Below are 24,507 nucleotides of genomic sequence, written 5' to 3'. Positions count from 1 at the left end.
AATAGCACTGGATGGAGGATGAATAGCCAGATGTGTCATTGTCATGTTTGATCATTGCTTTGTGTTTTGCTACAGCTGCTGCCTATTCACACTCTGAGGCTTGGTGTGGAAGTGGATTCCTTTGATGGGCACCATTATATTTCTTCAATTGTTTCTGGTGGTCCTGTTGATACATTGGGTCTCCTACAGCCAGAAGATGAGCTGCTTGAGGTAAAATTTATGGGGAAAGAAAGACACAGGCAGGAATTCGTAAGTTTTAGGAAAATGTGTTCTCATCACAAATCCCCTGAGTTATAGTGTTACCAATGCCAATGTAATATGAGCCTCTTAGATTGAAAAAACCCAACAGGTTACTGGATGATAAAGGAAGTAGCTACGCTTTCATTTTATTTTCCCCATCTTTGGGGCTCCTGGGATGTTCTTTATTTAAATGAATGACCAGGAAAGAAGTTTGATAGCATATTAACATTCTTTTTTTAGCAAAATTTGAATCCCTGAGCCTTGTTGCAACATATAGCCACATTTATTTGCAGCTTTTATTGATTATTTCTAACAAGGATTACAGCTGAATGACCTCAGGCGTACTGGTTTTCACATTTTCTCCTTGGGACTTCTCCCTCAAAATGGCAGCCTCTATTGGGCTTGCCCAGGCTCTCCAGCCTCTCTTTAATCAAAGCAGTTCTAGAGCACCTCTGCTTTGAAAGGACTTTCTTGAGAGGAAAGGTCTTGGGGAATGGTTACACAAAAAGACTGCATAGAAGAGGGTTCTCCCAAGAGTTAGGATACACAAGAAGCCCTAGGTTGGATTCAATAGAATCAACCTAGTAGCTTTAGCCAAGATCAGAATCCCATGGGCCTTAGTGTTAGAGTTTTTTTTTTTTTTTTTTCTAAAATTTATGTTTGTTCACAGTGAAATGACAGAGATAGCAAGTAGGTCTCATGTTGGGTGTAATTGCAATTTATTAGTAGTGTCCAGCTACCTAAAGGAGTATAATGGGAAGGATTCTGGTATAATTTCAATTTTAGAGGGAAAGTGCTATGACTAGTTATCAAATTCTGTCATAAGCGTGGGAGGGTAGGGTATTGGAGTCCTAAGATGTAGTAAGTTGCTTATTTTTAGAGGTGTTCAAGGGAATGGTATTGGGCTTCTTATTGCAGATTAATGCGCTACGTTTTATTAGAATAATTATGCTTTCTTTTTGGTCTTCCTCTTCTTATTGGCTGGGCACGGGCATATCTTTGTGGATATCATACATGATCATTTGTAGATTGGAGACTATTGCTGTAGTATGTAGTTATTAGGTGTTGAGAAATGAGATACATTTGTTCAGGACAAGTAGAGGTATGAGTATAACCAATTTAATTCACTTTTTTTTTTTTTTTTGAAACGGGGCCTTGCTATGTTGCCCAAGCTGGTCTCAAACCCCTGAACTCAAACAATCCACCCACCTCAGTCTCCCAAACTGCTGGGATTACATGTGTGAGCCACTGTACCCGGTCCACTGTTTTTTTTTTTTGGTGGCAAAATATATATAACATGAAATTTACCATTTTAACCTTTTTTCCTTTTTTTTTTTTTTTAAGAGTCAGAGTCTCACTCTGTTGCCTGGGCTGGAGTGCAGTGGCGTGGTCATAGCTTACTGCAGCATCAAACTCCTGGGCTCAAGCAATCTTCTCACCTCAACCTCCCGAGTAGCTAGGACCATAGCTGTGCGCCACCATGCCCAGCTAATTTTTTAGTTATTTTGTGGAGACAGAGTCTTGCTATTTTGCCCATGCTGGTCTTGAACGCCTGGCCTCAAGCAATTCTTCTACCTCAGCCTCCCAAAGTACTGGAATTACAGTCATGAGCCACCATGCCTGGCCCATTTTAACCATTTTTAAGTGTGAAATTTGGTGGTATTAAGTATAAATCACTACTAGTATGTGGTAGGCGCTAAAGAAATGTTGGCTGGATCACAGTAGAGCAAGTATAGGTGATCCCAGCCATCAGCTGAATTCTGTATGATTTAGCCAAGACTAGGGTCCCCTGGGCCTACCACCTTGTAAAAGAATGTGCTATAATAAGGTAGTGTGAAGAGTTTTTGAATTCTTAAATATAGATAATCTGGTGAAAGAGCTTGGGATAAGGAAAGAAGCACAGATTTGGAGTCAGAAAAGCCACTTTTGGTCTGAATTGCCACAGGTTAGCATGTGTCCCTTGGCATGTCACTTGACTTTGTTGAGAATCAGTTCCTTCATCAATAAATGCCCACTTCACTATGCGCCTGTAAGGATCTAATGAAATACCATCCCTGTAAATTATAAAGCAGTATCTCATTGCGGGGCATTGGCAATGTTATCACTGTGAAAAAGGCATATTAACAGGCTTTATGGGCTGGGATGATGGTTGGATGTGGTAAAATAGTGGGGCCGCACTTGTGCAATGTTCTGTACTCTGGAAGCGTGTATGTGTGTGTGCATTTTCCAGTTAAAAACTTGGGATACTCGAGATTTGACAGCACTTAGGAGGGTCACAAGTTGAAGGACCTTGAGAAGTATTATGAATTCTAAAATAAAAATTAGCTTCTTCTGAATAACCAAAAATACAAAATTTAAAAGTCTCTGTACAGTTAGCCAAATTAGCTTCTTCTGAATAACCAAAAATACAAAATTTAAAAGTCTCAGTACAGTTAGCCAAATAAACTCCTGAACTCAAAGTGTCGTGTGTGTGTGTGTGTGTGTGTGTGTGTAATGTACTCCTTGGAACTTAAAACCAGAAACACAAATATGCTTTGGGGTTAGAACACTGTGCCAAGTCTCAGCCCAGAACAGCTATTTACAGCAGCTATAAATCCCCTTAGATAGGAGTTGGTAATGGGAAATGTGACCAATCCCTTTAGCAACAGAGCAGTGAGGAGGACTACCAGGCACTGGTATAATAATTGGAGACAATTCAAATGAATAAGTAATGAGATAAATAAATATTTAAAGGTACTCCAAGATAAAAACCTGAAAAGTGACTTTCTAATTTGTTGAAGTGCAACACAAACTCATACTCATGTATGGGTAGAATTCCTGCTCTGATTCTATCTCCTTGCATTTTTTTAGTATAAGTTACTACCCATTTAGTTGATTTTAGAACTTTGTGCATTTGTGACACCAGTTGAAATCATGGATACGGTGTGACCATTGATGGGTACCTCCCTGCCTCTTCTTATGTAAAGGTTGACTTGCAGTTATCCCAAGGTAAAACCTTTCATCAGCTGCTGAGCTTGCTGTCCCCTAGACCTCTTCATTTGTCATGAAGACTTTCCAGTAGAGCTAGCTTCCTAAAGTGCACGTGGGTCTCTTTACCATGTGGTGGTTTCCTTGTAAATAATTAAGAGGCAGGGAGATATGTCTGACTTGATGGCAAAGTGCTTGATATGTTGCAGGCTTGAGAGTGGTTCCCAGGAATAGTGGACCTGAGACTCAGCCCGCTGCTCAAGGCTTCCGGCAACCCCGTGTCCTCTTCCTCTTTGGTGCAGTGAAAGATTTGTAGAAGGGCTTCTCCCAGTAAAGTCAGTCTGGCCAGTTATCTCAACATTAGCACGGCACCTATTAGAAATTAATGCCAGACTAGAAATATCTTGAAAACAAATAATGCTTCTAAACCCTCCCAGGAGGGTAGGAGTCAGATGCGAAAAGATTATTTGTTGCCCACATTCTGTTCATGCCTCAGCTTTTTGGGAGTAGCAGACAGATCAGCTTTTAGAGACCTATAGTTAGAACTGACAGGACCCTTTGAGCTCAAGTCATATATATGAAAAATTAGAATTATGTAGCCAAATCATCATTGGTGCCAAGTATTATTATTATGCGCCAAAAGTAATATGAAATTTAGATGATTTTTTGGTGACAAGGATTAATCATTAATAAAGAATACTTTTTTCCTTTAAACATATGAGACACTTGCATAAAATTATTTTAAAAATTATTTTAGTATTTTCTATATATGCTTGATTGCTGTATCAGCAGAGCATGTAACTGATGCAAAGTTATGTATATTTCTTTTCAATAGAAGTTATTTTTCTAGAATGGTATTAAGAATGTATGGGATGTGAATGAATATTGTGGACTGATGTTAAATTTTGACAGCCAAGTATTCTAGACTTATTAGCTATACTTTAAGCAATAAATTAAACAGTTTTTTTAACACCCTTAAATTTCGGTAGTGATATTCTTATAAAATGAAAATGCAAAGGGAAGCAGTCTTAAAGGGCTGTAAGTGATACTTACTGTGTTTAAGGAGAGCTGAGTAGAGGTAGGTGAGAGAATATGACGTTGGAGTTTTGAAAGGAGAAACCACGGCTGGGCGCGGTGGCTCACGCTTGTAATCCCAGCACTTTGGGAGGCCGAGGCGGGCAGATCACGAGGTCAGGAGATCGAGACCACGGTGAAACCCCGTCTCTACTAAAAATACAAAAAATTCTCATCATTTGATTGATGATGTTTCTCATCATTTCTTTTTTAGCTAGTTTTTTTTTTAATTATTATACTTTAGGTTTTAGGGTACATGTGCACAATGTGCAGGTTTGTTACATAGGTATCCATGTGCCATGTTGTTTTGCTGCACCCATTAACTCGTCATTTAGCATTAGGTAGATCTCCTAATGCTGTCCCTCCCCCCTCCAACAAGGACTACCATGTGGTCCATTCATTCCACTTCTGGATATATATCCAAAAAAAGGAAATCAATATATTGAAGAGTTATAGAATCAACTTAATTGTCCATCAACGGATGAATAGATAAAGAAAATAGGATACTATTCAGCCATAAAAAGAATAAAGTCCTGTCATTTGCAGCAAAAAAAAAAAAAAAAAAAAAAAATACAAAAAATTAGCTGGGCGCCTGTAGTCCCAGATACTCGGAGGCTGAGGCAGGAGAATGGCGTGAATTCGGGAGGCGGAGCTTGCAGTGAGCCGAGATTGCGCCACTGCACTCCAGCCTGGGCAACAGAGTGAGACTCCGTCTCAAAAAAAAAAAAAAAAAAAAGGAGAAACCACAGTGCTGCAAAAGATTAGGCAGATCCCTTACCCAGTAAGGGCGTACTCTGCATGCATTTTGTACTTTATCCATCAATACACGCAAAAATTTAGCCTTAGATTTTAAAATTTTTAAGGATTTCTAACATTTTTATTTGCATATTATTTAATCATAAATATGATGAAAGCGAGGCCCCTTGTTTACAGGGAAAATAAAATGATGTCCTGTTTTCATTTTGGTAGATGGATATAAATAAGAGATTTTTGTTTTTTCATTTGGGGCTGCCTCAGTTCTGACTTATCCCCTTGTCTTCCTAGGTCAATGGCACACAGCTCTATGGAAAATCTCGCCGAGAAGCAGTCTCCTTTCTTAAAGAAGTGCCACCCCCTTTTACTTTGGTTTGCTGTCGGAGGTTGTTTGATGATGAGGCTTCTGTAGATGAACCAAGGTGCACTGAAACCTCTCTTCCTGAGACAGAGGTACTAAATGAATATAGTGCGGTTCCCATAGGCCTGCCCATTCATCAAAGATGCCCCGAAGACTGTACTGCAATATGAAGGGAGGGGAAACCATTCCACTCTGCTCTGTTTTTACTTGACTAAGGCAACAATGCATAGCTTTTCAAATTGTTACTCTTGAACATCAAAAAATTCCTTCCTTCCCTTTCCTTGACATGTTGGCAACATTGATGCACATGCATTTTGATTTTAGAGAATCTGTTTTTTTAGTAATTGCCTGGATTCATTACTTTTGGCTTTTAGTTCAACTCAGTTTGTCTTATATAAGTTTAAGGTGTTTGAGAAAGTTGCATATCTAATGTACTTCTCTTTTTCAGAACCTTAAAAATATGAAACTCAGCCGGGCGCGGTGGCTCACGCCTGTAATCCTAGCACTCTGGGAGGCCGAGGTGAGCGGATCACCTAAGGTCGGGAGTTGGAGACCAGCCTGACCAACATGCAGAAACCCCGTCTCTACTAAAAGTACAAAAAATTAGCCAGGCATGGTGGCGCATGCCTATAATCCCAGCAACTTGGGAGGCTGAGGCAGGAAAATCACTTGAACCCAGGAGGCAGAGGTTGCGCTGAGCTGAGATTATTGCGCTCCAGCCTGGGCAACAAGAGCGAAAGTCCGTCTCAAAAAAAAAAAAAAAAAAAGAAACTCTATGATAAATTTCAAAGTGAGTCTAGAAATTGCCATAAAACCCTTCAGAAGATCAGAGAATGAAATAACACTTTATATGCTCTTGGTACTCTTTATTTTTTTTTTTTAAAGAGCATTGTAATTATGAAAAGAGTTTTTTTTTTTTCTCTCGAAACAGGATCTCTCCAGGCTGGAGCACAGTGTTTTGAACATGGCTCACTGTAGCCTCGACCTTCTGGGCTCAAGCAACCCTCCCGCCTCAGCCTCCCGAGTAGCTGGGACCCAGGCACATGCCACCACACTCAGCTAACTAAAAAATTTTTTTCGTATAGTCAGAGTCTTGCCATATTTCCCAGGGTGGTCTCAAACTCCTGGACTGAAGCAATCCTCTCACCTCAACCTCCCAAAGTGCTGGGATTGCAGGTGTGCGCCACTGTACCCAGCTGGAAGAGTTTTGAGCACATGCTTTGCCATCTTATGCTATTAGTAACCTCATCTTTTATGCTACTTTTCCCCCTTTTCAATCTCTTTTGGGTTGTAATTCCACTAAACACCAGTTTGGATTCATGGGGCTTTTTACTTAAGTTCTGGATTTCAGTACACATGAAACTAATCCTGCCCCTACTACCTCATAATTGTGAATCTTTGGGCAAATGACTTTCTGTTCATATTTTTCCTTTGAAAAATGGTGATACTTATCATACTTACCCATCTCATGAGTTTGTGGGAGAAGGAAATGCAGTCATGTGAGCAAGTTCTTAACACAATGCCTTGCACATGGGAAGTGCTCAGTAACAGTCAGCTATGGCTGTTCGAGTCTCTGCCAGTCCATCCGTTTTTGTTTTCTTATGTCCTGAAGTACATAAGAGTCTAACACTGTCTTATAGATACTTTAGTATGTATTAATCTTGTTTATCCAAGAAGACTGTCAGCTCATTGTGGGCAAAGGCCATATCTTAAAATTATTTTCTATTTCATAGTGTTTTTAGTCTATATTAGGCATATAAGAGGGGCTTGGAAAATTTTTGATTATTGGTTGACTCTTTTTTAAAAAAATGTTTAACTTTTGTAAAAACTATTTCAGGGAGGATACTCAAATGCCACACTTTTGTGACTTTTGCTATCCTTACCAAAATGAAATATGGGTGGTGGGTTCCCTCTAAAGGCTGATAACAATGCCTTTAATCTAATCTTGCAAGGTGTGTAAATCAGAAACCCCACTTCCTGACTCTCTGCCCCTGTCTGTCATGCTTTACCACAATGGTGAACAACAGCTTTGAATTATGCTAAATGTCAACCTTGCTGCCCATTAGTTGATTGCTTTCCATTCTGTAAATACAGGAGTTATGCAGAATTGATTGTATCAAAGTGATATATTTCAGGTTGCAGTATAATATCTTATGTACCTTGAATGCCTTGACATTTCTATAAACACAGGTTTTATAATTGTGTGTGGTTTCTTAAAGTCTTGGCTCTTTTTCCATCTGTCTCTTTTTTCATTTCTCCTAATACCATCTTATATTCTTAAACCCTATCTGGTTAGGCAGCTTAGCCAAAATTCGAATACTCAATAATCAGTGAGGGTATTAAATGCCCCAGTAAAACATCAATCATGTTGTATTAGCCATTGGAACTTTACTTTTTGTTGGAAGATATAAGTGTTTTCTTTTTAAGTATATCACTTCCACACATCAGACTGAAATATGCAGAGGTTATTGATCCATAATGTTTCCACTCATTTCAAGTTTTCGGCTTCATATTGTTCCCATGTTAGGTTCAATCCACTGTGGACCGGTTATTGACCACCCGTGTCTTGCAGTGACAGTTTAAGATCTGGACCAATCCTAATTCAAAAAATGTTTTTCTACCCCATAGTCTCTTGCCCAAAGCCTCCTAGATCTGATAAACAACCTCAGAAAGTTTCAGGATACGATATCACTATACAAAAATCAGTAACATTTCTTTACACCAGTAACATCCAAGCTGAGAACCAAATTAGGAACTCAATCCCATTCACAATAGCCACAAAAAGAACAAAATAACTGGAATACAGCTAACCAGGAAGGTGGAAGATGTCTACAATGAGAATTACAAAACACTGCTCATAGAAATCAGAGATGACACAAATAGAAAAACATTCCATGCTCATGGATAGGAAGAATCAGTAGTGTTAAAATGGCTATACTGCCCAAAGCAATTTATATATTCAATGCTATTTCTGTGACGTTTTTCACAGAATTAGAAAAAAACTATTCTAAAATTTTTCTAAATTTTAAGGAAATTTTTAGAAAAATTTTTTAGAACCAAAAAAGAGCCCAAATAGCCAAAGCAGTCCTAAGCAAAAAGAACAAAGCCAGAGGTATCACACTACCCAACTTCAAACTATAGTACAATGCTATAGTAACCAAAACAGCATGGTATTGGTACAAAAATAGACACATAGACCAATGGAACACGTTAAAGAACCTAGAAATAAAGGTGCACATCTACAAGCATCTGTTGTTTAACAAAGCCAACAATAACAAGCAATGGGGAATGGACTTCTTATTTGGAAAATGTTGCTGGGAAAACTGGCTACCCATATGCAAAAGATTGAAACTGGACCCCCTCCTTTCACCATCTACAAAAATCAACTCAACATGGATTAAAGACTTAAATGTAGACCGGGCGTGGTGACTCACGCCTGTAATCCCAACACTTTGAGAGGCCAAGGGGACAGATAATGAGGTCAGGAGATTGAGACCTTCCTGGCTAACATGGTGAAACCCCATCTCTACTAAAAATACAAAAAATTAGCTGGGTGTAGTGGTGGGTGCCTGTAGTCCCAGCTACTTGGGGGGCTGAGGCAGGAGAATGGCGTGAACCCGGGGGGTGGAGGTTGCAGTGAGCTGAGATTGCGCCACTGCACTCCAGCCTGAGCGACAGAGCGAGACTCCATCTCAAAAAACAAACAAACAAACAAAAACAAAAAAAACACACTTAAATGTAAAACCTAAAACTATAAAAACCCTAGAAGAAAACCTAGGAGCTACCATTGTGGATATTGGCCTTGTTGGCCTTGTTGGCCTTGGCAAAGATTTCATGATGAAGATTTCAAGAGCAATTGCAACAAAAACAAAAATTGACAAGTGGGACTTAATTAAACCAAACAGCTTTCGTGCAGCAAAAGAAACTATCAACAGAGTAAACAGGCAACCTACAGACTGAGAGAAAATATTTGCAAACTATGCATCTGACAAAGATCTAATATCCAAGAATCTATAAAGAACTTAAAGCAGCAAGCAAAAACAAACAGCCCCCATTAAAAAATGGGCAAAGGACACGCACAGACACTTCTCAAAAGAAGACATATATGTGGCCAACCACCATATGAAAAAAATGCTTAATAGCACTGATCATTAGAGAAATGCAAATCAAAACTACAATGAGATACCATCTCATACCAGTCACAATGGCCATTATTAAAAAGTTAAAAAATAACAGATGCTGGGGAGGTTGTGGAGAAAAGGAAACACTTAGCACTGCTGATGAGAATGTAAATTAGTTCAGCTACTGTGGAAAGCATTTTGGAAATTTCTCAAAGATCTTAAAACAGAACTACCATTCAACCCAGCAGTCCCAGAGGAATGTAAATTGTTTTGCCATAAAGATGCGTGTGTATATTCATCACAGTACTATTCCCAATAGCAAAGACATGGAACAAACCTAATGCCCATCAACAGTGGACTAGATAAAGAAAATGTGGTACATAGACACCATGGAATACTATCCAGCCATAAAAAAGAATGAAATCATGTCCTTTGCAGCAACCTGAATGGAGCCAGAGGCCATTATCCTAAGCAAATTAACACAGAAACGGAAAACCAAATACCATATGTTCTCACTCATAAGTGGGAGCTAAACATTGAGTACACACGGACACAAAGAAGAGAACAATATACGCTGGGGCCTACTTGAGGGTAGAGGGTAGAAGGAGGGTGGGGATGAGAAAACTACCTGTCAGTCACTATGCTTATTACGTGGGTGACAAAATCTGTACATTAGACTCCTGTGACACACAATTTACCCATATAACAAACCTGCACACATACCCCCGAACCTAAAATAAATGTTGGAAAGAATAAATACATACGTAAATAAAATAAATTTTTTAAACTAGCTATTTTCCTAATTATAAAGGGTTTTTCCCTTCCCTTTTTTGATTACATTAAATTGCTTCTCTTATACTGGTGTTTCAAAATTATGTTTGTAGAGATGATGCATTTTTATTTACTGAGGTTACCCAAAGTTTTAGGAAGTCTACTTTTAAAAATTATTTACTTGGTACCTTTATTGAGAAGGAGTTTCAAGAGAAACACACTCAAAGATAGGTAATTTTTAATGTATTGAACAACTATTTATTGTGTGCCTGCTGTGAGCCAGGCATTATATGGTTGAGCTGATAACCATGGTAAACTCTGTGGTAGCCCTCACAGAGTTTCCATTCTAGCTTAGGAGCCAGGTATTTTGTTCATTGCTTGGGCTATAAAAGATAATTTTCGAGCTTCAGATAGAAGTTTAGAGTATTTTGGGGGAATGTCAATAAGATGAAAACAACAGTACAATGCTATAATTAGTATAAAACAGAAGGTTTTTTGAAGCAGCCATTCTTCTGCATAGTGGATCCATTGACCCTCTCATTTAACTTCCTGGAATTCCACATAGCAATGACTCTTCTTCCCAAAAAGACAAGGAGTCTAGAATAGAGGGACTTTCAGGAGTAAAATCAAGAAAAGTAACAAAGGACCTGTATGCTGGGCAGTTGTGCTGACCTATTTCTTCTAAGATCAGATTTTCATTATTTCAACTCAGTGATTTTTATTCATTTTAGACTTACATGATGTCCAAAGACTTGGATTTTTTTTTTCTCACCTTATTTTCTAGAAAAGCTTTTCTTGAAAACTTCCAGGAGTCAGCAGGAGTGGTTTCCCTGTCCTCCTCCAGCCTGTCTCTGTGTTGACATCCCTTTCTTTGTCTCTCTCTGTAATTATGAATCCAGGTATTGCTACTTACATATCTTATAAGCTTCTACTTTGTATGATGTTTTCATTTACTTAAGTTGCATATTTTTCCTTTTATGCTTCTAATGGGATGACAGAACTCATTGAAGTATAAGAGGTCAGTGTTAATACTTTGAATGAAATAAATTCTTCACATTAATAAAAAAAACTGTATGAACAGTCTGAATTTTTAAGCACTTGAATTTTTGTAAGATCTTATCCTGGAGTGTGTGTGCCCCAGAGCATGCCCTTTTTACAAAGATTAAAAAGAAAAACTATGCATGCCAAAGAGAATTCTCAGTTTGAGAAGAAGCTGTGAGATTCTTGATGTGTGCGTTCTTGTCAGAATTGAAAGCATAGTGTTTTGAAGCATTTATCTTCTTTGGTATTTCAGGTTGACCACAGTATGGATGTCAATACTGAAGAAGATGATGATGGGGAATTAGCACTGTGGTCCCCTGAAGTCAAGATTGTTGAACTACTAAAAGATTGTAAAGGTTTGGGATTCAGCATTTTGGATTACCAGGTATAAGAACCTGTGTAGGGGTGTTTTCTTTGGAGTGATTGGTTTGTATCAAAGTTATGGGAAGTAGTAATTGTTTAAGACCCCTATTGACTTAAGCAAAACTGAATCCCAAAGATGGGATATTATACTACTTTCAATTGTTATCTTTAAAATTAGTAGCTCCCTTAGTGAATAAAATGATGCATTACATAGGAACTGGACAATAAGGGAAGCAATAGTTATATATCCATGGGTGCTTTTAGAGACGGGAACTTGATGAACTTGTTTATATGGAGGACTTTTGTTCCTCAGCTTTGTTCAGATATCTTTCACGTACCATAAAATGCACCCATTTTAAGCATACAGTTCAGTCATTTTTAGTATATTCACAGAGTTGTGCAACCATCACCACGCTCTAATTTTAGAACATCTTCAACACCCGAAAAAGAAATCCCATACACATTAGCACTCATTCCCAATTCGTACTCTCCTCTCCCTCCCCTTCATATGAAGGTTTATAGTTTAGCTTACCTATTAATTTCAATGTGCTTAAATAAATAGAAATATTCTTGGTCAGGTTATATATTGCATTTATATTAATATATAATATCTATGTATTTATATATTTATAGCTACTCCAATTATAACTAGGGTAAAGTTACTGATACATTTGGGAGAAGGCGATGTAAAAGGTCACAACAAGACATCTATGTTATACAGTTCTACCAGTTACTGTCATATATTCAGACTGCTGATTATTTGGGGGAATTAAAATTGTTGCCAAGAAATCTCTTAACTTTTAAGATGCGTATTTTACTACTTTGGTGCTGCCTTAACACATTGTGGTTTAGTAAAGCAAAATGTACTCTATTAAAGCACATAAAATGCCAAGTGATATTTAAAAATCAATTCTTTTTTAATATAATAAGGCAATCAGGAATAGATTAAAAGAAAAATAGTTTGAGCATTATATAAGAATATTACATTCTATTTTATTTATTTATTTTTTTTGAGACAGAGTCTCACTCTGTCGCCCAGGCTGGAGTGCAGTAGCATGCAACCTCCATCTCCCTGGTTCAAGTGATTCTCCTGCCTTAGTCTCTTGAGTAGCTGGGACTACAGGCGCCTACCACTACACCCGGCTAAATTTTGTATTTTTTAGTAGAGATGGGTTTTCACCATGTTGGCCAGGCTGGTCTCGAACTCCTGACCTCAAGTGATCAGCCTGCCTTGGCCTCCCAAAGTGCTGGGATTGCAGGCATGAGCCACTGTGCTCGGTCTAAATTCTGTATTTTGGCAGTGTGATTTAAATTTACTGAAAAAGAAATCTATTTCATTTTTGCTGGCATAGTTCTGTGCCAGATAGCCCTCTTCCTTTTTAGAATTTCTCTTTGGAATATTACTGAATGATAAGTTCTTGATTCCAAATATTTTGGGAAATATATTTATCAAGAAATCTGAACACAGTTAAGTGTTTGCAAGTTTATATATTGGTTAATATTAGAGTATATAAAACAAATGGGCCAGGCGTGGTGGCTCACGCTTGTAATCCCAGCACTTTGGGAGGCCAAGGCGGGCGGATCATGAGGTCAGGAGATCGAGACCACGGTGAAACCCCGTCTCTACTAAAAATACAAAAAATTAGCCAGGCAAGGTGGCGGGCGCCTGTAGTCCCAGCTACTCGGAGAGGCTGAGGCAGGAGAATGGCGTGAACCCGGGAGGCGGAGCTAGCAGTGAGCCCAGATCGCGCCACTGCACTCCAGCCTGGGTGACAGAGCGAGACTCCATCTCAAAAAAAAAAAAAAAAAAAAAAAACTGGCGGGGACTCTTTTTTTCTTCCCCATTGTAGCTATATTATCTAGAATCACTAGGTGGTTAGTGGTTAATAAATATTTGCAGAATGATTTAATAAAGTTTAGGTTAGCCAAAATTAGGCCTGACCTTTTTTGTTTGTTTGTTTTCTATTTTGAGACAGTCTCACTCTGTCGCCCAGGCTGGAGTGCAGTGGTGCGATCTTGGCTCACTGCAATCTCTGCCTCCTGGGTTCAAGCGATTCTTGTGCCTCAGCCTCCTGAGTAGCTGGGACTACAGGCATGCACTACCATGCCCTCTTAACTTTTCTATTTTTCGTAGAGATGGGGTTTCACCATTTTGGCCAGGCTAGTGTCGAACTCCTGACCTCAAGTGATTCCCCTGCCTCAGCCTCCTAATGTGCTGGGATTACAGGCGTGAGCTACCACGCCCAGCCTACGTTAGCCAAAATTAACTGGAATTGAATGAACAAATTTAATGGGAATTTGTTAATAATCGACTTTGATAATTGGGATTTAATTTAGAAGACACCTTTCAGATGTGGTCTTAGATATTCAGGTACATTTCCATTTCTATTATTGTAGGAATCTATATATATTTGCATTCTTATAAATATTTATATCATAATGGTTGCTCTGATGTTTTCAAATGACATTATCTGTAAGTTTTATATTTTGAATATTGCACATATTAAGGCAGAGAAATGTTTCAGAACTCAAAAGAATTCAGTAAAGGATGGAAAGAAAAACTAGATAGTCCTTAAGAATTTAATCCCTAGTTAAAAGGAAAACACCTTTCTGAGCTTTACACTTAAAAACATCTATAGTCAGTTCTAAATGTAGAATTTTTTGTTCTTCATTGCATTCCTATAGGTATGTATTGTAACTTCTATTGCTTTTTGAAATTTTATTTTTAATTTATAGAATTCTAGGATTTTCCTTTTCTTCTCATTTACCTCACAATCAGCAGCACACATGCTGACATTTGTTTCTGTACAAATTATATAAAGTAATTTTCTGCCAACAAAGGATTAGATATTCTTTTTGTCTTTGTGCTTCTTATAGAACATAACTACTTAATTTCCTAAAGGCCACTTTGATTCAAATTAAAGGGCTCATCTTATTTACTTCTACAGCTGAACCTTGGGGAATGGGGAGGGGAACACATTCAATCCTAACTTGGATGCTTTTCTTAAGTCAGTCTTAAGTATACTTACAGATGTGTACAGCACATTTTTCACCATTTGTCAGTGCTACCTAGAACTGTTATCTACTATGACATTTAGATGACAGGTAAACACAATTCAAATTTGGTTTTGGGCAAGTTAATTAATCGGTTATACCCTCCCTTGTTGTAATTAGGTAATAAATTCTGAAGTTCAAAAATATTTTTTGCAAGGCCAGGCAAAGGTTTAGCAAAAGCCATGAAAGGCCACGTCCCTGGCTATTATTGCATTCGGCATGTCCTGTATGAATTTATTAGGTAGCTGAGTAGGGCCAAGGCAAATTCTTGCCCTGCCATGCCTAGCATGTTCAGAACAAAAAGTACTGCAGAAACATTTAGCTACAGAGAGAAAGTATTGGTAGCAAGAGAGAACTTTTAGGTTGTAAAGGGCTTACTTAGCATTATTGAAGAGATTGAAAATTTACTTTGGAATATTTCATTTCAGTTAACCACTTTTCTCATGAACAGCCTTTTCTCTAGAATAAGAACTTTTTGAAGAGCCTAACAAAATTACATTCATCTATTTCATTGGTGTTTATGTACCTCCAAATTTAGAAAATGGAGATAGTAATGTCTAGCACAAAGGATTGTGTGGATTAAGTGAATTAGTGTGTAAGGAAATAGGAAATGTTATGTTGTTATGGACATGTATTAACAATTATTCAGTTTAGAAAATAAACACAAAAGTTTTTGATACTGTCCTCAAAGATGGCACCATACTGTAATGTTTGTACTCTATCAATTCTTTAACTCTCTAGTTAGATTAGAAAAATTAATAAGTAGATGCCTTTGTTTAGTGAAGTCTAAACTTAATTTTAAAATTGCATTCTAAAATACAGCCAATTCTTGATGAGCCATATGTGAATTACTCAATTGTGGATTATTGGCCAGAAGTTTGCTTTTTATATAAATTGAACTGAACTTTAGGAAAAGAGACCAGGCGTGGTGGCTTACACCCGTAATCCCAGCACTTTGGGAGGCCAAAGTGGGCAGATTGCTTGAGGCCAGAAGTTTGAGACCAGCCTGGCCAACATGGTGACACCCTGTCTGCACTAAAAAATACAAAAATTAGCCAGGCGTGGTGGTGCATGCCTGTAATCGTAGCTACTCAGGAGGCTGAGGCAGTAGAGTCCCTTGAGCCTGGGAGGCAGAGGTTATGGTGAGCTGAGATTGTGCCACTGCACTCCAGCCTGGGAGACAGAGTGAGACTCTGTCTTAAAAAAAAAAAAAAAAAAAGGGAAAGATGAGTTAGCAGATAAAGGAGCTTCAATTAGTCTATAGAACAATAGGGTAGCTCTCCAGACAGGTCAGTGACTCAGAATATTGATGGAAGTTGTGTAACTGAGCAGAGAAAAGAGGTCTGCCTTTATACCTAAAATGATCAGCTGAGTCTGATACACAGTTCTTTAACTGAGTCATATGGCCAAAGAACAAAGTGTGAAAATTCATTTCATGAAAGACATTTTAAATTAGATTGGGTCAAAGGCAAAAGAGAAAGCAACAAGGAAGACAATAAATATGATTAGGTTATAAGTTTCTTTCTTAGCTCTTAGGGTACAGTGGTAGTAGCTTTGTTGGCTATTATTTGAACAGAGGTGTAGAATATTTGTTAGTCTCAAATGCACCTAGCCACTTCATATAGTGGCTAGTTAAAATCCCACTCTGTACGTGTGCCGTATTAGAAGATTCACTGATCGCCATTGTCATGCCTTACAGGATTGCGTCGTGGCAAACAGTGCTGTGTAATTTGTTAAGAGCATGAATATTATGGCTTGACTGAGTACTCTGTTTCTTTCTTTCTTTTTTTTTTTTTTGAGATGGAGTCTTGCTGAGTCGCCCAGGCTGGAGTGCAGTGGCGCGATCTCGGCTCACTGCAAGCTCTGCCTCCCAGGTTCACGCCATTCTCCTGCCTCAGCCTCCCGAGTAGGTGGGACTACAGGCGCCCGCTACCAAGCCTGGCTAATTTTTTTTTTTTTTTTTTTTGTATTTTTAGTAGAGATGGGGTTTCACCATGTTAGCCAGGATGGTCTCGATCTCCTGACCTCGTGATCCACCTGCCTCGGCCTCCCAAAGTGCTGGGATTACAGGCGTGAGCCACCGTGCCCGGCCGACTGAGTACTCTGTTTCTAAGCAACAAAATTCTTCAGAAACTTGGTTATAAGTTTTTATACTGTAATTTCTTGCCAGTTTGTAGGTGAGGTTTTTATATTGTACCTTAGTTATCTCTGTCTTGTTTCCCTAGTATTTATGTGTAATGTCTTTATTCCTTAGACTGTTGTCTCTGTGGAAGATTACTGATACTCACACTAGTATTAATACCAATGTCAGGTAACATTTATTGAGTGTTTTCTGAGTGCCAGGTAATTGCTTTACATATATTAGGCTATGTATTCCTCACATGAACCGTATGAAAGAGATACTCTTATTGTTGTCATTTTAGAAGTGAAGAAACTGAGGCACAGAAAACTTAAGTAATTAGTCCAATTCATACAGATAGTATATGGTAGAACTGAAGCAGCTGGGCCCCAGGTCTTCTTTTTTCTTTCTGTTTCTTCCACCACCGCCTCCTCCACCAGGTCTATGCCATACATATTATACTGCTCTTTGCTTTGTGAGTGCTATTTCCATGTGCATTTTATTACAGGGCATCGCTATAGTAAACTTATTACAGAAGACCTTTCTGTTTTTTCAGCTTGTGAAAAATTTCATATCTTAAAAACTAAGCTACTAGATAGTATTCTCATTTTTCATGCTTATATGAAAGTTTAGCAGGTATTAAAAATTAATATAGTGTGCTCATATGCATTGTGTAAGAGCTAGTTTTATTGCTTCAGAAGACCATCATTGCAAATTTAAGAATCCTAAACTAGTGCAAGTAATTTGTTGTGGGTTAATTTTCAATAATGAAACAATGATTAGGTAGTCCAAGAGTCTGTAATTTTTAATTTCTACCAAAAAGCTTGAAAAAAAATTAGAACTGTATGGATTTTACCTTCAGTTGACCTTATAAATTAAACATGGCAAGTAGATATTTTCTGGTGTTTTGATTTATGTTGAACTTTGAATAACCCCTCATGATTATAATTCACTGGAAATGTTTGACATTAGCCAATTTTTGAACATTAGCCATGATATTGCCATCCTTGGTACTTTTTGAATTTCAGTGATTTAGAAGATAAAATTTATTAACCAATTATTCTCCTCCATCCTACATCCTATTCCTCATTCCTCTCCCCTCTTGAGTGACTCAATTTTTGCCAAAGCAGATATTTTTGAAACACTATTTCTATCTCTCTCAAAGTCTGAGAGAGATAAAAATAGAAATCATAATAACATAGCCATTGGGAGGTGATTCATATGTAAATACTATTAGTAATGCTTTAAAAATTTGTTTGAAACCAAAGTCAAATGGCGACTCATTAAAAAGAATAGTGAAAATATTTCTCTCTATAAAAATTGACAGTTATTAATTTTTCTTAAAAGAGGAAATGGGTTATAAAACCAAAATATAAAATATTGGCATGTTACTGAGTCTTGAATATAGTATGCCTTAGTATTTGTGCAAAAAATCTAGTGTGTAGTTTTGACTGCCTATTAACTCTATTAGAATTCTCTTTTTAAAAGATTTATAAAAGTTTTAGGACAGGATTGTATATATTTCATGTATGTCTTTAAGTTGTCTTTTTCCTTATCCTATGCACAACAGAATGACTTTCTGAGCACATTGCAAATGTTTTAAAAATAGGTAATACATACATATGGCATAAAAATTCAAAGGTGTATAAAGATATCCTGTGACAAGCAAATCTACCTCCGACCATAATCCCTTACTTCTTCCAGGTAAAAAACCTGGTTTTTCTTGTCCATCCTTCCAGAAACATTTTATATATACATGGTTATATAAGTAATAGTACTTAATCATTTAATTTTTAAACAATTTTGACATATAAATGGATTGTATCATACACACTTTAAAGGCTCTATATTTTTTTTCTTAAAATTATATGCTCTTTCATTTTGGCCCCATTTATAGAGCTACCTCTTTTTAATGACTACATAGTATTTTTATTGTTGATGTACAATAATTTATTTCATCAGCCTCCTGTACCCAGTTGGTGGGTATTTTAAGTAAGGCTTTAGTGGATATTTTTGTTAAAAGGTGGGAATAAATCTTGTGATAGGTAGGTGATAAATTCCTAGAAGTGGAATTGCTCATCAGAAGAGCATACTGTATCTTTTAAATTTTGGTACATATTTACCAAATAGCTTGCATTTAACAGTTTGTGAGACTCACATATATTTAGACCGCTTAAAATGGATCCTTTCTTATGTACAGTTATTTCCTTATTCAGATAATTCTCATGGAAGATAGTGTAAGCAGGTATGTAATTCATGAATTTGCTAATGGTTTTCTATGATGTGGACAGATTAAGTGATAGCAATATATAACTATCAATTTTGTTTCAACTTTATATATGGCAGTAATTAATTTATTGGCCTTTGTAGCTAAGTGGGCATAAAGTGTTTACATTCAGACTATGATATTAGTGCCCCAAACTCTATTTCTATTTCTTCCACCAAATTTTATTTATTTATTTCTTCTTCCACAAATTTTAATCTTGTTTTACCTTTGTTTATTAGAGAATTTAGCTTTAAAGTGGTGGGGTTGGGGGGAGGGCATTAGGACTTTAATTTTTACCAAGAGATTTGAGAATTTGAGTAAATGCTAATATCAGTGTATAGTTTTCAACAGCCTGTGCAAGCCTACTATCTTCATGTTCATCTTAGCTAATTGGTTTGCAGAATGTAGGATTTAGCATTTGATAGGTATTGATATAATTTTAACACGTTAGTAGTATATAGAGTGGTAACACTATAAAGTCAGGTATGTAACCATATTATTTCCAGAATCTAAAATATAAAGGATAGGTATGTACTATAAGTTATTATACAGTTTCACTTTAATACTCAAGGGATCTTATAACATGGCCACTGACATCTAGGTTTTTTTTTTTCTCTTGCCTTTTTTTTTCTTTTTTAAGAGCTCTTTGGGTCCACGTCACCCATATAAGATATTGGTACTAAGCAAAATGCAGTCAATCTGCTACTAATGGCAGTATCTGTAGTCTTGCAGATGTATCATATGCCTTACTGTTGAACAAACCACACAGCGCATTTAAAGGTCACTTTTTGCTTAACAGAACTTAGGGGAACTGATAAAGGCTACTTTTTGCCCATCCCTGACTCCTATCCACATTTATTTTTATTAACATCAAAGTACTGTAAGTTCCAGTGCCAACTGGGCTGAAGATTTCTTTTCACAGAGGATTTGCTTCCTTTCCCTCTATGGGAAAGTTCTGTATCCTTTAAATCATTTTAAGCTGCTTCATTTGAAAAGTAATTCTTAGTGGTGTGCTCATGGAGTGGATTGATTGTGGCTACTGGGGAAATTCTCTCATGGCTTAAGTTTTGCTTTTCAAGCCTGCGAGGTGAGTGAATGAAGGGAGCCCACTCCTGGTGTGTGCAGTTTGTAGTGTGCTCAGGATGACGACTGACTTCCAGAAACCTCAGTGCAGCAAGACTAAAGGCATCAGGAGACCAGAAGCCACTTAATAAGAGATCAAAGAGGCTGTGTGTATATCAGCTTGAAATCCAGATAGTACAGATCAAAAGCTTGCCTTAGTGAGGCAGCTGCAGGGGGATGAAGTTAGCAGGAGGCCTCAAAGATCTTAAGTCAGGCCTGATGTTGAACTTTGCAGGGATTTCATGGCTCTGGAATAAGAATTTGGCAAAAAATCCCATTGTGTCTAGTGGGGGCGAAAGAGAAGAACAGGCAAGCAGCAAATGCTTGTCAGCTTTCTCATAGGGTAGCTCTCCTTTTAACACGTGTTTATCCATGACAGTTTCTGCATCATACTTGAAGGCATTGCTAAGGAAGAGAGGATCCTGAAGATGGTGAATCTACTGTATTACCTTTAGTGAGTGTTTCAGACGTGGCCAAACTATAAATATTAGTGTTTTTGGAATGGCCACGAAGAGCTAAAATGTGGGCATAAAGGTGCTCAGATTTACTGCCATAACTGGTAATCACATCTCTTCTGCAAAGTGCTCAAGATATTCCAGAAAGTGAGTGGGTATCAGCCTGGCTATGCATCTGTCCCTCATGTAATTAAAAAACAGAACAGCTATTAAAAAAAAGAAAAGAAAAAGAAAGGAATAGGAATAGTTCATCGAAAGAAGAAACTCGGTCCCCAGAGCTGTTTCATCACCAGTCTTCTACCTGTAGCAATGGATGTATTCTGGAGTTCCCACTTGAGTGTGATGTCAGTATTAAGAACCATGGTAGTAGATAAAGTCATAGCCCTTCCTAGAGTGTGCCAGAGTGATTGAATCAGATTAACAAGTAGGTATTGGGAATCTGTTTGTTCAAGGCGTGATGATTTGTGCTGCTCCACCTTGTTTGTGACTGTCATTTGGTGCAGGCAGTGATCCAGAAAAGCCAGGCTTTCCCAGTGAGTGCCAGGAAGTGGTGCTGCCTCCTTCTGGTACCAAACATCTAGTCTGTGAATGATGCTTGAAAGCAGATTGACTTGACTGGCTGATTTTTACACACCATTTCTAGGGCTCAAGTTTCCCTTTCAGCCCTTTCCTCTGTATTTTATTTTAATCTGATACTACATTTATCAGTACAGCACTGAACATATGGTGTGGTTAAGAGGACTAGCTTACGAGTCAGAAAGGGCCCAAACGTCCAGGTTTTCATTCTGGATATACTCCTGGGACTTTGGCTAGCTTGTTAGTCTTTCTTATTCTTTGTTTACTAAAATGATAATATCTAAAATAGAAATAATATTTGCTTTATAAGGTTACAAGGACTAAATAAAAAGATGAATATAGGCTAGGTGTGGTGGCTCATGCCTGTAATCCCAACACTGGGAGGCTGAGGCAGGAGGATTACTTGAGGCCAGGAGTTCAAGACCAGCCTGGGCAACACAGTGAAACTGTCTCTACAAAACCAAAAAAACTTAGTCGGGCATGGTGGCATGCACCTGTAGTCCCAGCTACTCCGGAGGCTTGAGCCCCGGAGTTCGAGGCTGCAGTGAGCTGCGATCACACCACTGCACTTCAGCCTGGGTGACACAGTGAGACCAGGTCTCAAAAAAAAAAATGCATATAAATGCCTATGCTTTTCTTAACACAAAATAATCAGTGTTCCTATTATATTTACTGAAAAATGATGATAATGATGATGAAGATTTTTGAAGATAGAATCTGGGTACAGATTTGTTGTGCTTGTTATTCATTCTCACCTTTAAAAGATATGAGCCAGTATGGAGACTATAAAAATGAAAAGATATACTCCTATATATAATAAATATTTGCTGAGCATCTCCTCTTCCAGGTATTGTTCTAGGCATTGGGGAGCTAGCAGTGAACAAATTAGATGAAGTCTGTCCTCATGGAGTTTGAATTCAATTCAGACAGTGGACAAATAAGCATATATTACAACAGAATAAAGAGAACAGACTTGGCAACAGCTCCATACAATATGTTATAATCTGAGCAATGGTGAAAGTAAGACTAAAAGACTTTGAGTGTTATTTCTTGGGATCCAGAGAGGCCCCAGGGGGAACTGAGGTCTGCTGTGTGGACAGTAAGGGATTGGACATTCCAGCCACAGTGAATAACCCAGAATTAATAAGTTAGTCCTGATTTCATGTTTTTATTTTCTTTTGTAACTAAATTGCTTAATATTTTCCTTAACTTTCAAATTTTATTTCTTTTAATGAAAAATCCTTTGAAAACTTTGTGTTCTGATTTTTTATTTGGAAAATATGGCCACATGGTTTAATAGCTAACAATTATGTACTGCTTACATTTCCCTCTTTTTTGAGGTTTCACTTTCCATGGCATCAATTACCCACGGTCAACTGCAGTCTGAAAATATTAAGCTATTTTTGAGAGAGACCATATTCACATAAATTTTATTACAGTATATTGTTATACTTGTTCTTTTTTTATTATTGTTATTAATCTCTTACTGTGCCTAATTTATAAATTAACCCTTATCATAGGTAATACGGTTTGCCTCTGTGTCTCCACCCAAATCTCATCTCAAATTATAATCACCATGTGTCAGGGGAGGGACCTGGTGGGAGGTAATTGGATCATGGGAGTGGTTTCCCCCATGCTGTTCTTCTGATAATGAGTGAGTTCTCACAAGATCTGATGGTTTAAAAGTGTGTGGCAGCTCCCCCCTCGTTATCTCTCTCTCCTGCTGCCATGTAAGATGTGCCTTGCTTCCCCTTTGCCTTGCACCATGATTGTAAGTTTCCTGAGGTGCCCCCAGCCATGCGAAACTGTGAGTCAATCAAACCTCTTTTCTTTTACAAATTACCCAGTCTCAGGTAGTTCTTTAGGGCAGTGTGAAAATGGACTAATATAACAGGTAAGTACGTAAGGGAACAATCATAATATATATAGGGCTTGGTGCTATCTGTAGTTTCAGGTATCTGCTGGGGGTCTTCAGACATATTCCATATGGATAAGGGGAGACTACTGTACTCTGTGTCAGGGATTGTTTAAAACACTTTAGGTATATTGACTAATTTAATCTTCTACAACCTCCAGGCTGTAGGTCCTGTAATCATCCTTGTTTTATGGATAAGGAAAACTGATGCTGAGGTTAAGGAGTTCACTCATGACCACCCAGTTAGTAAATGGAGCTGAGCTCCTGAGTCTGTGGTTTTGTCAGGTATACTGTGTAGACCAAAAACAATACTAATTCTTCATAATTATGGCTGAAGTGAAAGGTGATAGAAATTTCTAGTTATTTTGTCATTCTAGAGAAACATAATTTTAAAAGCTTTTCTTCAGATTTTTCTTGAAGCCCTTATGATCCCTTGCCTTTACTCCTCTCACCTGGGCAAAGCTCTTCACTGACATTATTTTTATTTATTTATTTATTTATTGTCACCCGAGAGTATAAACTGTGTGCTTTAGCTTGGATTTCCTAGCAGGACTCCTTGGCCTTTTTCCTGTACAGTTTCAAAGTTAGCAAAGTTTTGTTTCTACATATTGTGTGCTGTATATCAGCATTGGTTGACCTTTCAAGGATTAAAAAGAAAAGAGCAAAACACTGCAGAATCTTTTCTAAAGAATGAAGGGCATCCTGTGACTTTGACGTGGCTGTGTTGTCAGGCAATCTCCCAGTCTAGAGATGGCTCCAGTCTTACAGTGTCTGCTCGGGGAGAATGAAGTCTGAGGATGCCATGTGTTCTGAGCCTCTCTTTGCGCATTCAAGAGGTTATAGATCTGCATATCTGGAGGACATAGATTCAACCCTGTGTTTTCATATTTTAATATTTGAATGTAACATCACGAGGTGAGGGGTTTAGCAGATGATAGCACTGTTGGTCTAAGTCACATATGCTCAGTTGAATTTAGAAGGCAGTAAATGGGATGGAAACTCCTCAAACCCGTATGTCCTTTTAACTTCTTTTCCATCATAATTCTCATAGTAATAATAATAACATTACTATTACTATTACTATGAGAATATATAACATTATTATTATAACAACATTACTATTATTATTACTATGAGAATTATGATGGAAAAGTTATTGCTATGAAGTGATTACTATGGACTTACTAAGCACATTACATGCCTTGTTGAATGCTTTTAATAACTGTGAAATCTGTACTATTGTTATTTCCATTTACAAATGAGAAACTCAAATCTTCACGATTAAACAACTTGATCACTATCATTCGGC

At 37.7% G+C, this 24,507-nt stretch overlaps 1 protein-coding gene across 6 annotated transcripts in view; it reads left to right on the top strand.

Moving 5' to 3' along the window:
• PATJ (PATJ crumbs cell polarity complex component) overlaps positions 1–24,507 on the top strand; it is a 425,559-nt gene that overhangs the window by 84,268 nt on the left and 316,784 nt on the right. For all 6 annotated transcript variants that reach the window (XM_055235148.2, XM_055235146.2, XM_063613334.1 and 3 more), the window contains exons 15-17: positions 76–210; positions 5,326–5,487; positions 11,582–11,713. In XM_055235148.2, the coding sequence (XP_055091123.1) occupies positions 76–210; positions 5,326–5,487; positions 11,582–11,713 (429 nt within the window). The remainder of the gene's footprint in view (positions 1–75; positions 211–5,325; positions 5,488–11,581; positions 11,714–24,507) is intronic.

This window comes from Symphalangus syndactylus, chromosome 19 (assembly GCF_028878055.3).
Source record: "Symphalangus syndactylus isolate Jambi chromosome 19, NHGRI_mSymSyn1-v2.1_pri, whole genome shotgun sequence".
NCBI classification, from domain to species: domain Eukaryota; kingdom Metazoa; phylum Chordata; class Mammalia; order Primates; family Hylobatidae; genus Symphalangus; species Symphalangus syndactylus.
Note: the sequence above shows the minus strand (reverse complement) of the source record. Positions and strands in the feature narration are given on the sequence as shown.